Source organism: Chanodichthys erythropterus, chromosome 11 (genome assembly GCF_024489055.1).
Source record: "Chanodichthys erythropterus isolate Z2021 chromosome 11, ASM2448905v1, whole genome shotgun sequence".
Classification (NCBI taxonomy): Eukaryota; Metazoa; Chordata; class Actinopteri; order Cypriniformes; family Xenocyprididae; genus Chanodichthys; species Chanodichthys erythropterus.
This window is the reverse complement of record NC_090231.1, coordinates 6,196,219-6,211,078: the sequence shown is the minus strand read 5'-3', so window position 1 is coordinate 6,211,078 and position 14,860 is coordinate 6,196,219. Positions and strand designations below refer to the sequence as shown.

The 14,860-nt window shown below is 37.3% G+C and overlaps 1 protein-coding gene across 3 annotated transcripts in view; it reads right to left on the bottom strand.

Annotated features, from left to right (window-relative positions):
• The window catches only part of furina (furin (paired basic amino acid cleaving enzyme) a), a 129,950-nt gene that overhangs the window by 46,970 nt on the left and 68,120 nt on the right, over window positions 1-14,860 (bottom strand). For all 3 annotated transcript variants that reach the window (XM_067401257.1, XM_067401255.1, XM_067401256.1), the window contains exons 4-6: window positions 10,432-10,527; window positions 4,712-4,840; window positions 4,555-4,631 (exon numbers count right to left, since the gene is read on the bottom strand). In XM_067401257.1, coding sequence (XP_067257358.1) covers window positions 4,555-4,631; window positions 4,712-4,840; window positions 10,432-10,527 — 302 coding nt within the window. The remainder of the gene's footprint in view (window positions 1-4,554; window positions 4,632-4,711; window positions 4,841-10,431; window positions 10,528-14,860) is intronic.

Sequence of the window (14,860 nt, the reverse complement as noted above, 5' to 3'; positions counted from 1 at the left end):
TAAGGACAGAGAGTTTAACAGTGATTGTCAGCCATAACAATGTCTTGTTTTATAAATGTTGATGGGTTTGAAGCAGTTTGAAGGGGGGGTGATGACAGAAATGAAAAAACTTGAGCTTATAAAGAAATAGTTCACCCAATGTCATCATTGACTAACCTTCATTTCACTCCAAATTTGTATGCTGTTAGTTTTTCCATGGAAAACATAAAAACAAAAATCATGTTTTAAAAAAATCATCCATACAGATCTTTTGCATACAACGACCACAAGTTTATACAATCTATCAAAAAACACTGTAAAAGAACAGTGGAAATGGCTCATATCACTCATGTGTATAATCCAACCAGGGCTTGACATTAACTTTTTTGCTCACCGGTCACTGTGTCTAGTGGTTAGGGCTGGGTATCGTTCAAAAATTTTCGATACCGAGACGATACCGATACCTTGACTTCGATACCGATACCTAAACGATACCTTTTTCGGTACCAGTTTTATAAAATCTGTTTAAACAAGATTACATAACCTCAAAAAAATCTTTGGTTTTATATTTTAACTTTGTTGACTTTTTATCAGACTCAAAGACTCATCTCCTGAGCCACTGCGGGGAATAAAAAAACCACAAATTAACAAAATTTACCCAACACAATAAATCAGTGCAAATAGTTTTAATAAAGTTTAGTTGTCAATGCAAAAAATTAAGTATGTGAGGCTCTTTTTAAATCACTCAGCAATTGTTCTTCAAAAAAATTATTATTATTAACAAGATCAAAGCCGAAGTAAGAGTGACGCAAGTTCGTTGCGTCTTACATTGAAATAAGAGTTCTGTGTCTTCATTAAAATCAACACATTAATGATTCATCTCTCATCCACCCGCAATTAATTTGAATGTTATTTTTTTATTACTTGGCCCAACCCGCAAATTATCCGCAGTATCAGGAGGACGCGGATACCTCTTTTTTTCAGCAAAATTGTTCGCGTTCTGGAGCCAGAGGCAGAGTCTGTGCTCGTGCAGGTGAACGAGCCTGTCACGAACCGGTCGCGAGTTTCCATAGACTTGAGGAACGAACGCTGATGTAAAGCTGCTGTGTGTTGTACCTGTCCATAACTAGTCTAAAAAACATTGCGCGTTCCGCTGTTTCTGCAGGCAGTGCTACACTTTTGTTTTCTGTTAACAGTATCTGTAGTGAACCGGCTGCTCACATAAACAGCCGTTTCTCACCCGTCCATTCGGAGATAAACTGAAAACGAAACCGTTGATTCAATCGCCCTCTCGCACATAGGGTCTCTCTCGCGCGTATAGTTTTAGATATTTAGATATAAATAACAATTTAGCACAACGTTACTTGCTCCTCAACGAGACAGCGAAAGCATTTCTCCGCCCCTCTCCTCGATCGGCTCCATTCTGAGGTACCGAAATTTGGTACCGAATGACAAGACACTTTTCGATACTCGGTAGTATCGAGGCAGTTCGATCGGTACCTAAAAAGTATCGAGTTCGGTACCCAGCCCTACTAGTGGTTTTCCAAAGATACTAGCCACTCAACATTTTCACTGGTCACAATTTTGACATCAATATCATGGAGAAAAACTGCCATATAGATATTACCTCCTAATTTGGCAGCAGGTATATTAGGCTGCTGTCACTTTAAGACCTGACGCACAGATCCATTATACTGTTACACATGCGTTTTCTTTCTGAACTGTTTACGTTCACTTCAAACATAACTGACTGTGTTTATGTGAATACTCACCAATACCGGCATTTTGACATTATTTTGTGTGTATTAGAGCAATAAGCAGTGAAAAAGAACTCAATTTATTACTGAGAGGTGACATTATGTGGCGCACATTGGGTGTGAGCACAAAATCTGTGGGAATGAGTAAAATTATGAGCAATAGGTGCAATCCCACACCGAAATTCAAGCTCTGTAACACCAACAATATTATTAGATTGATCTCTCATGAAGGATCATGTGACACTGAAGACTGGAGTAATGATGCTGAGAATTCAGCACAGGAATAAATTACATTTTAAAATATATTAAAATTGAAAATGGTTATTTTTAAATTATAATAATATTTCACAATATTACTGTTTTTTGTTTTTTTTACTGCATTTTGGTTCAAATAAAGGCTGCCTTAGTGAACATTAGAAAACATCAAAAACATTTCAAAAATCTTACCGAACCCAAACTTTTTATTCATTATTCACCTATTATCTTCATCTCCGCTGCTGCTCTCAAATCAAATATGCCACAAATTGGACATCAATAACATAAAAATAAAAAAACAACAGTTGTGAGTTGCAGCAGAGGTGAAGATGTCAGTAAATAATTAGGGATTTTGTTCTTTCAACTTCAGAAGACCTGACGCTCAAGTCACAGGGAGTAATTTTAGTGTTTTTTGGAGCTCCAAGGTCACTATTAACTGTGTCTATATGGAGACACAGAAAGAAAACAACATACAGGTTCAGAATGACATAATGACAGAATCTTCTCAACCCGTTCTCAACACCAGCATTCTTCACAATTTGATTTATGAACTAGGCCAAAAAAATGCCCAGTATTGTGAATGGCCATTACCAAGGCAACAAAACACAATCCATGGAGGGAACTAAATTCACAACACATCAATCACAGAGAAACTAATTTCCCAGCAGCAAAACGCACAACACAGAAAGCATCCAGTGAAAGCAGTTGGCCACTACTACAAACCCGCATGCTAGTCTCAAGAGTATTACATATAAATGAATTTAATTCAGTGTAATAATATGCTTTCAGCAGTAAGATATGCTAGCTCCAGCACTCCCAGTGACCCTACATACTAATTTTCAATTTGATTCGATTACAATTTCGATTCAATTTCGATTATTTTGGATGTAGTATTTCAGTTACAGTACATGGCAAATCTTCTAGAGGAAAAAATCTCTCAACTAATGCTGTAAACTACACATGGGAGTCAGTTGGTACTACTATAATATTGAAGGTTAAAATTAACTTATTTATATACAAACACTTAAATTACACTCAATGATGTTTTTATTATAAATAAAGTTTAGAATTACAATCATATTTCTACTCCAATTTGTTTTTTTGAAATATAAACATTTAAATTGCGGCTGTCATAACTCATTTATTCAAACATACATTAATTATTGAGGAACATTAAAAATTTTAATGAATATGTAAGGGTGCATAGCTTTATTGCTTCTAACTTCAATTAAACTGCTAACAGTGATTGTAAATTAAATTGCCTAAATGATTACATTATTAGCTTACTGCATTTTCTAAATTGTAATGTTGAAATGCATTCTCTGTAAAGCTGCTTTGAAACGATATGTATCGAGAAAAGCGCTATACAAATAAATGTGAATTAAAACTATTTATCAGAATGTTCATGGTCACTGAATATGTTTTTCTGAGGTAAATGTGACGTTACGTGACATTGTTTACAAGCTGTTTTATTGATGTCTTTCCGAGGTTGAAACACTAAGTGATTACACGAGACATGACAGATTTCGGTAAGATGTACTCTATCTTTTAAAATACCTTCAGATGTTCATTCATGTTTATTTTGCACTGTAACTGGTATTAAAGCAGAGGAAAGAATGTTTACATGCACTCGTGTTGCCACTTCTCGTTAACTTGAGGCGCTAAAGCGATCTGTCACGCCACATTAAACAGCGCAAAAACGGTATTTATTTTTTGAATCTCATAATAAGATGGACGTCACTTAAAATCTGAGACTTTGCATCATATCAAAAGTAACAAAGCACAAAGATTATTGCGATTTATTGGATGGGAGGCGCTACATGTTCTGTTCATTCATCAACTGAAAACAGACTTCTTAGGATTTAAGAATCCATATCGGCTCGTAAAAATGAGAATCGATTAAAATCGAGAAATCAATATTTTTTTCCCAGCCCTACAACATACTGTAGGATAAACGTGAATAGAAACTTTTGAATCTGTCAGTGTGAATGAGCACTAATATATCAAGTAACTTCTTGAGTCGATTCACATAAACTGCAGAATTGTTTTTGCAGGAGTTTATGCTTCAACTCATTTAGATAGTAAACTGCCTCTGCCCAAGAATGACCACGTGTAACATCATTAAATGGTGCAACAAATGAATGATGATGAATGAAAATCATAATTGCAGATTGACTTTCTGAAAACGATCATTTGCTTGCTTGGTAGGCAAAAAAACTCATTAGCAAAAGCAGTTCCTGTCCAATATAAATGGGCTACGGCAGCAGCAGCAATCACACTATATTACAGGCTGTGTATTCCTGTGTCCCTCTCCACTCTGCAGGGGAAACCTTTGGCCTCATTAAGTAAAGCAGTAAATGTATAGTAGTATTCATACTTCAGTTGGTTTTATGCCAGGAACATCAGGCCTAGGCACAAAATACAGTGCTGGCTAAGACGGGGAAAACAAATAACAGTTTGAGCTGCAGCAGCCCATAAATCACTGGGTTTGCAAAGGGGACCTAAACTAGGTTTTGAGTAAATTACAGTAAATTACGTTAACTGGTTATCATGAATACAATACCTGTTATCGTTGAGTTGGGTGTATCGAGGTTGAGGGTCTGGGTCGCCATCGTTAACATCATAGCTAGCATCTGGATCCTGAAAATATGAGGAACATATTTATTTTGTTTCAGGTGTTATGTCGAACTGAAAGGCAACAGTTGTTTACTCAAACTCACATAGTTTTGAAGCAAATCTGGGTGGTTTTTTTCAATTCCATCATCTAATATGGACACGACGACGCCTTGTCCAGTGACGCCCTGTTTCCAGGCTTCCTTCACGTTGAGGTCACGATGATCTTCATTGTACTGAATGGAGCGTAAAAAAAAAAACAAATCAGCATAGATGCCACTTCCCTCCTGCTAAATATTCAGCTGACGCTGAACATCAACCTGTGTTTGAAGATCATCTTTCACTTTTGAAGCTCAAATCAGCTCTCTAGTTCAAGGCTGCAGACTGCAGTCACCTCAATAGCGCATGGCGTCCTGTTCTAGACATGAAAGATGCTGAAACTCTAGTATATGCATTCACAACATCCTGTCTCACTTATTGCACACAATCCATACTGCACACTCAGCTCTGGAGTGTCTGGTTTTCTTGTGGTCCGCTTGTTGTGTTAACTGGTAGAGATTTTGCTGTAGTGTTTATACTAGTTTAATGATGCACAATTTTATGTAATTTCATCTCTGTCATGTTTTTGAACATGGTTTCTTCATGAAATGTCACAAAGTGCTTCAATTTAAACTTATCTTAGTTTATTACCAAGGAAACATTTCTAATTTTCATTTAGTTTAAGTTAGTTTTTGCATTGATGCCAGACTTTTTGTGATAGAGATGAAATAAATCATAGGAGATTAAGTACAAAGAACAAATTGTTACTTAAAAAAAAAAAAAAAAATATATATATATATATATAAAATAAGTAAAAATAAGAGTAAAAATGCAAAAAAAAAAAAATATTTGCAGTCAATAAAACAAAATTTTAAAAAAGAACTAACTGAAAGAAAATTATACATTAATTCAGCAAGGATGCATTAAATTGATCAAAAATAGTACAAACAATTATAATGTTACAAAAGATTTATATTTAAAATAAATGCTTTATTTGCTTTAATTTTAAATATTTTCTAATCAAAGAATCCTGAAAAAATGCACAAAAATATTTCGACATTATTATTAATCAGAACTGTTTCTTGAGCAGCAAATCAGCAAATTAGAATGATTTCTGAAGGATCATGTGACACTGAAGACTGGAGTAATGATACTGAAAATTCAACTTTGATCACAGGAATAAATTCGTATATAGTATGTTAAAATAGAAATTATATTAAATTGTAATAATAATATTTGACAATATTACGGTTTTTACTGTGTCAAATAAAAGTGAGCAGAAGATGACTGTAACACAAAAACAAACACATCCAAATGTCGAACAGCCGAGCAAAAGGCGCTATGAGGGTGACCGTCCACCCACACACTGTCTGACCACAGAGATCTGACCTCTCCCCACTTCACACGTGTCATTCCACTGCAGAAATGAACGTGGCCACCTGAGTTTATCTGAGCAGAAAATTGAATTTATTTCTCTGCATGGCTCCTTGAATCTCCTCATGGTCACAGCTTCACTGCTCTTATACCCAGGGTAGTTGAAGCCAGTAAGGTGCAGTCAGGTCTGATGACCCCAAAATGATACCCTTTCCTGTATGTCCTGGGATTGCAAGTCAAACGAAGAGAACAGACAGTTTATTTCTTATGTCTGCATCAGGCAAAATGATGCAATCTTGCCTCAAAGTTCCAGTAATAACGGCGGCGAGGCTGATAAATCGCCCGTTGATGACCTTCGGTCAACTTTCCCTGCATTCCGTTCTGTGGAAATGTTATTGAGTGGCTTCTACCCGTTGTACTGATAAACATGATTGATAACGCTACTGTGAAGGGGGGAAAATGTGTTGAAAAAGGACTGGAGCTCAGAGTACAATTTTATTGTTTTTTTACAAGTCATGACATTCCTCAAAATGTGAGAAAAAGCATCTATTGTCTTCTTGGTTCATTAGCTGGAACAAAACGTCCAGGTCTGGTGAATCACCACTGAATGCAGAATGACTGAGCAATGACTTAACACAAATTGACCATTCTCATTACACTGCACAATTCTCACAAATAACAGATATAACTCATACACACACTACTGTCATTGAAAATGGATCTGTAAGAAATCATGAGGATTTTAAAGTGCACATTAATTTAATGGTCTTTGTTTTAAAGGGGACCTATAATGCCACTTTTACAAGATGTAATATAAGTCTCTGGTGTCTCCAGAATGTGTTTGTGAAGTTTAAGCTCAAAATTCCCCACAGATCATTTATTATACAGTAGCTTGTCAAATGTGCCCCTATTTGGGTGTGAGCAAAAACCTGATGTTTGTGTGTGTGTCCTTTTAAATGCAAATGCTTTCCAGAAGAGGGCGGAGCTTTAATAGCTTGCACTTCGATTGTTCAACAACAACAAAGATGGAGATTTATGTAAAAGGGTTTACAGGGTTTATGTAAATTTTGGGGTTTGTGATGTCACTAACCCAGGAAACAGCTTGTTGTAGTCCCTACCAGCCATTTGTTGTAGTCCTTAAACAGCGAATTCTTTAAAATAAAATATCTCCCTTTGAATTGAACTCTTAGGGCCCTATTTTAACGATCTAAACGCAAAGTGTAAAGTTTATGGCGCAGGTGCACTCAGGGCGTGTCCAAATCCACTTTTGCCATTTTAACGACGGAAAAACGGTCCGTGCACCGGGGCGCATTTTTGAAATCGGGTGTCCCTATTCTCTTAATGAGTAATGGGCGTAACGTTCAATAAACCAATAAGAGTGTCATCTCCCATTCCCTTTAAGAGTGAGATGCGCTCGCGCCATGGCGGATTGACATTTACATGGTGGAATTTGTTGGCGGAAAAGCTGAACGCTTTTCAAGCGAAGAAACTGATCTGCTCGTGCGCAAAGTTAAAGCGCGCGAGCAGATCATCTACGGGACAAGCAGGAATCCACCAAAGCAACAGAGGTGAAGAAGGCGTGGGATGAATCAGCAGTGATTGTGTCCGTTATAAGTAGTAATAGGCTGAATTGAAAATAGGTAGCCTAATTCTAATACACGCAATGACTATTCATCATTACACTTTTATATTTATGTAGCCTACACAATAATATTCTTTTACACTGTAATCCTTTTGTTTTTAATATTTGGCATGATTGTGTGATGCGCATCCCTGTGTGTAATAAGCAAAGTCAACGTGCACTGTGGACGCGCCCAGAGGCGCAGTTTCTACCAACGTGCTCTAACAAAAAAATATTGCGCCATTGACTTTAGGCCAAAGGTTTTTTTTTTGTTGGTCTATGGCGCAGTCGATTTTCAGCTTCTTAAAATAGCAATGCGCCGACAATGTGCCTGAACACACCTCTTTTTTAGACCAGCACGCACATGGGCGCACTAACTGGCGCAAATGCATTTACTAATTTAAGGACGTGGCGCTGAAGGGGAAAACGCGAACGGCGCCGGACGCAAACTAGCCAACACACTTGCGCTTCGCCTTGCGTCGCATTGCACCGGGTGTATTATAGGGCCCTGAGTGTCGTAACTTTGCAGATGTTGTTTGTGCTCAAACAGCAACATTACACTAACTAAAGTTAAAAAAAAAAAATCATAAATCAACCACCCCTTTAATAATAGTGAAAGTAGAACAATAAGAGGAGACTATGAGAAAAAATGAAAAATAACACTAAAATATTGTGTGAAGTCTGACTGACAGCCGATATTACAGTATCAGAGCTGATATATAGTGCTCTAAAACCATCTTTAAAAAATGTTAGAACTTAATCATAGCTTTCCAACCTTGACAAATTGCAACTCATCACATGAGCTACATTTACATGCAGCCTAATAATGTTAATAATCTGACTAATAGCTCAATATCAAAAAAGCCTTCTTTTCGAGGAAAAGATGAATTGGCGTAATCTAAATGAAATTCCAATCCAATTAAAAGAGGTCACGCAGATCTAACGTCATAATAGAAAAATACACTGATGAGCCAAAACATTACCACATGCCTAATATGATGTTGGTCTTCTGCATGCTTCCGAAACAGAGCTGACCCGCCGAGGCAGGAACTCTACAAGGAGGTGTGCTGTGGTATCTGGCACCAGGACGTTAGCAGCAGATCCTGAGTCCTGTAGGTTATGAGGTGGAGCCGCCATGGATCGAACTTGGCTCCAAGGTCCAGTTCTGATGCTTGAATGTCCACTGTAGGCTCATTTTGATGGTGGACAGGGGTCATCATAGGTACTGATTGGTTTGCGGCTACGTGTGAGCATGAAGTGGAGCCGCGATATCAATGTCCCGCCCAAACTCATAACAACTCATTATTTCGGTGTGAAATAAATAGTTTTGGAAATGTAAAAATTAAGTTAAAGCTCCAATCACCTTGCAAAGATCCAGAAAAAAAGCCCGTTGGCACCTCAGTGACTACTTCACCTCAGAGAATCTGTCAACCTCAGCTGTCAATCATGACGTCAAACCCCCGTTTTTATAGCATCAAATAACTAACTAAAACCAAACTTATTTAAAGAACGTACACTTGAGCTAACACCAGCGTGATAAAAACTGCCTGAAATGACAGAAATTGTCTTTGGAAAAAAAATATTTGAAGTGTAATTTAATTGTTTAGTTTGTCTAACATCCCACTGGAATACAAGGAGAGAGCAGGATTTATGACCTATACTGCATTCAGCCACCTGGGGGCGATCGAGACGCTTTGGCTTCACTTTTCAGGACTCGTGAGACACACTTGGTTGTGACACATTCCTCCCATAACCAACATTAAAATTTTGTGTGGCTTGTGCCACAGTAGACCTTCTGTTGGCTCAGACCAGATGGGATAGTCTTCATTACCCTCATGCATCGATGCGCCTTGGCCATCCAATACCCTGTCGCCGGTTTGTGGTTTGTCCCTCCTCGGACACTGTTGGTAAATTCTCACCACTGCCGACCACGAACAGCCCACAAGCCTCGCTGTTTCAGAGATACTATGACCCAGTTGCCAAAACAATTTGGCCCTTGTGAAAGTCCCTCAGATCTTTATTCTTGCCTACTTCTACTGCATCCAACACGTTGATTACGAGAACTGAGTGTTTGATTACCATCTAGACCTTGATCAACGGTATCTGCTTTAATTGTGACTGGTCATAATATTTTGGCTCTGCCACATTCTCTGCAACTGATCGGGATTAATCGTGATTATTTTTTACATTGTAATAATATCACAGTTAGTCTACAAATTAATGTAGAAACAACTTAAAGTTGTGGCACTTGAATGGTTTAAAAGCATTTGCAAGAATAAGAGCGTGATAATATAATGTAACAATAGCCAAATTATGATGGAAAAAATGGATGCTGCGTTAATTGCGTTAAATATTTTTAACTGAAAAAATTAAATCGCATACATTAACATGCTAATTTTGACAGCACTAATAAATAATTTTCACTCACAAACAAATGAAATATGGCCACTTTAAAACCGTGACACAGTGAGAGTGACATCTCAGGAAAAGATATGCATAAAGATTGATGGAGAGAGAAGGCCAGCACGTCTGGAATGTTTCTGAAGAGCCGAATCACAACCGGCTGATTAAACTTTAAGCTCCACCGGATGACCATAATGGCAACAAGTTCACTGTTACACAACGCCCCATTTAATAGGGGCAAAAGGAACAGAATCCTATGAATCCAAACAGAAGATTGCAACAGCCCACCCAGACCATCCAGTCTGAGCGGGAGGTATCGTGCTTGCTAATAAACAAACAGTTTGTGAACACACGTATGCACACTAACAAAGGGATGAGCTATTTACTCACCAAGTACCACTGCTGTGCAAACTTCGGATCAGTCGGCTCATTGTAAATATCCCTCTTCGTTCTTCGTTTTACCACCTGCTGTTCCGCCCACATTACCTTGAGAAAACAAACAAACAAACAGTCAGAGACATATGAGAAGTATTTGCTTCTAAGGTTTCCCATCAGTTCAGTTCTAAAGTTTGTTTTCAACATCAGTGGATCATTAAAGGGTTCATGACATGAGAAATCAAATATGCCTTTGTCTTTGTACCATTTGTCCCATTAAAACAGTAAAATTTCATAACTTACATTAAAAACAAAGCATTTATTTAATCAAGCTCCAAAATCGGCTTGTTTTTATATTGCAGGATCTGTGACATCACACCGTCAAATACATTTGTATATTATGACCTCTAGAGCAATACTGTGACATATAGGTATACATCAACGCACCATAGGCCCCCCCACTGGCTTTCAGGTGTTTAACGGCTGACATTTGCCTACACTGGATGTGAGCATTGTGTCGCGACAAAAGCAAATAGAAGCCATTATAATCACTGACGATGTCTACACTTGAGTCTGTCGACAGCAGGACAAATGGAAGAGTGAAAGAACGTTTGCTTTACAGCTCGTTTGTGTCTCTGTATAGACTTCATAAGGATGCCAGCATCGGAAACAAGGGGATGGTTTATTTTAATGGCATCCCAGATCGAAGGATTATATGTTTGTTCAGAGCATTTTGTTTTGTAAAAGAGGCACAGTCTGAGAGTTATCTAGCAAAACGATCTGTCATTTTTATAAAAAAAAAAAAAAAAAAAGTATATATCTCTGTGATGTGCCACGCATTATGTAATCACGTTGGAAAGGTCACACGTAACGTAGGCAAAAATACCGTGGTAGGTGAAAAACTCCATCTCATTTTCTCCTCCAACTTCAAAATGGTCCGACATCGTTGTTTTACCTTTTTTTCTAAAGGGCTTTTGACTTAGTCTTTGCATGTTCGCTTTGTAAACACTGGTTCGGTACTTCTGCCTACATCACATGTGACCTTTCCAACATGATTACATAATGCTTGGTGCTTCGCAGAGCAGTGCAAGATGAGCATTTGTGGTTAAAAAATATATCCTTTTTTTTTTGATAATGGTACCAAGTCTGTATGATGCAATTAAACATGGAGATAAAATATTGCATTCAAAATGCATTTATCTTCTGTAACATGACAAATATGATTGAAACCGAATATTCAGTTTCACTACGTATACACTGCTCAGCCAAAAAAAACCTTTGGATTTTAATAAGCAAATACTTAAGAGTCTATGGATGCATCTTTATTACAGTTATTATTATTTTTCTAGCATGTTATTTGTTTGGCAACGGTTCTTTTAACCCTTAAAGATGGAGTGTGTAGCTTCTCATTTCTTAAACAACCATGTAGGAAGATGCATCATGGCCATATTCCAGGATGACAATGTCAAGATTCATCAGGCTCAAATTGTGAAAGAATTGTTGGGAGGAAGCATGAAGAATCATTTTCACACATGAATTGACACTGACCTTAACCTCAGTTTAAGTCTTTGTGACGTGCTGGTGGAGACTTTACAGAGTGCTCACCTCTTGCAATGTCAATACAAGATCTAGACCAAAAAAATTATGCACCTCTTGATGGAAATAAATGTTGTGATGTTATTTCTATCAAAAAGTGAGCACTCTGTAAAGTCTACTCCAGCACATCCCAAAGACTTTCAATGAAATTAAGGTTAGGACTCAGAGGTGAGAATTCAGGGCTGAAAATGATTATTCATGCTCTCTGAACCAATCTTTCACAATTTTAACCCTGGTGAATCTTGACATTGCCATTCTGGAATATGGTCATGATACATATTAATGCATGGTTGTTTAAGACATGAAAAGCTACACACTCCATCTTTTAGTGTTAAAAGAACCGTTTCCAAACATATAACATGCTAGAAACATAAATCACTGTAACAATGATCCACTCATAGATTCTTAACTATTTGTATATTAAAATCCAAACAGCGACTTTTTTTTTGGCCGGGCAGTGTATTATAATTATTACATATTTCTAAGAACATTGAATTTTATGAATGTATGGAAGGATTTAATCGGATTTGATTTAATTGGTTAATATAATTTTCCCCAGTCTATTCTGCCATAGTAATGTCAGCAGAAAAATGAAAGTTAATCCATTTTGATGAAAGATTAAAAAGCCATTTAGAATAACAAGTCAGAATAGCAAGTAACAACGAAACTTGTGCAATAAGACCAGAAACATTACAGTAAATATGGTCAATTTAGATTTCATGTCATTAAATAAAAGCTGATGAAATCTGCTGACAGACACCGTCCTGTTTTCCATCTCCTCACAATCCTCCTCCACTCAACACAAAGACAGAGGCCTGCTGAAAGACGGGAAGCCGTTTCTCTAGGGCAGCGACTGCTGCAGCGGGGCAGAAAACGCAGACGGTGGCAGATTATGTGATTGACAGCTCATTGCTGCTCACGCCAGAGCTCACTGCTCACTGTCTAGAGTGACTTTTTGTAAAGTGGATGAACTGAACAGACATGTGACAGCAAAGCGAAGCGAATGGTAAAAAAAAAAAATAACGAATGACGGCCAGTTGGGACGCTCTCAGGCCTAAAGAACAACCAGAACAACCATCACTTGACCGACCACTCAACGTCCCTCAAGGTCATGTTGTCATGATGAAATTTAGATGTAATCTCAGCATGATTTGCTGGTAATCTACAGAAGTGCAGTCTATCTGCTTTCTCCAGATGAATTAGTTAATAATTAACCAATCATTTGTGTAGTGATAGCTGTTCAAAGTTTAGATCATGTTGTCAGACATACTTTGTTTGACTTGACTGACAAAATCAAACATTTCCCAAAAAACTCCAGTGTTAAGGCAAGCATCACTGTTAATGTGGCTTATACTTGGAGTAACACGTAACCATATGCAAAAGATCTTTGAAAAGTCAAAACAAAATTAAATTTCAAATTCAAAAATCCAAAAAAAAAAGATAATAGAAAAATAAAACAAAATAAACTCCAATTACATTTCAAAGTTTCAGATCAAAACTTACTTTTATGATCAAGTCCCTTAAGTTTTGATATTTTTAGTTTCTTTGTGGCAAGGTCTTTTTGAACATGCAAGATAAAGTTCAAAACCCACTGATGTTATCACTGGAACGCAGATCCAAAAAAATGCATGACAGAAGAAGTGCTGGATAGCAACCCGAATTAATATCTGAGGCTGTCTGCTTGGCAAGTTGCTGGGGAGAGACATGTTGTCTAAACATTATATCACTTTTCCCCCTGCTGATTAATTAGCAAGAGTAATAAGGTAATTAAAAAGTAGCACACATAAGTGTTTCTAACTTTTAAAGATCAACCTCATCTGAAAGTAAGCTCAATTAGAGCCAGTACTCTGTTGGCAATGCAATGCATAATGAATAACCTCATGACTGATGTTGCTACATCTGTGACAGCTCTGATGTTTTGACTTGAGCCAAATGCATTTCAAAGAGAATATGAATGCTGCCAAAAGACTCAGAAATAGGAAATGCATTTCTGAAGCTATGAAGATGGACTGAGTGATGGACAGAACAGAGAGAGAGAGCTGAAGATGAACAGCGTAGAGTTTTATAAATGGAGTCCGGATGGAAGCGATCTGGAATATCTTAACCTCTACTCTGGAAATGCAGATAAAGGCAGTTGCTGAAATCATATTTCACAGAAAACAATTAGCCATAAAGACTAATGCATGTTTTTTTTTTCTTGATTTATTATTTATTAGACTTTACTTAAAGGGATAGTTCACCAAAAATGAAAATTCTGTCATCATTTATTCACCCTCATGTTGTTCTAAAACTGTACAAGTTTCTTTCTGCTGTTGAACACAAAAGAAGATATTTTGAAGAATGTGGGTAACAAAACAGATGATTGGTCCCACTGACTTCCATAGTATTTGTTTCCATACTATGGAAGTCAACGGGGACCAGCAATTATTTGGTTACCAATACTCTTCAAACTATCTTATTATATGTTCAGCAGAACAAAGAAATTCATACAGATTTGGAATAACTTAAGAGTGAATAAATGAGAGAATTTTCATTTTTGGATCAACTATCTCTTTAAAACTTGGCCAAATGAAAAAGCCAAGCAAAATATGATGCATGAAGACTACATAGTATAAAGTAATAAGCACTGCACATCTGACAACAGTCACTTATTGTTTGTGATAAAACATGTCTGAAAAGGTTGTTCTTTTTGAAGCTAAAGGGAGCCAAAGAATTCAACAACAGGAAGCGAAGCAGGGCAGTCAGGGGAAATGCCACTGGGAGTGCATGCTTTACAAGGACAACATCTTCACACGACTGCAGGTTTTACTTTACAAGCAGCGATTTGTGTCACAATAATAGTCATTTG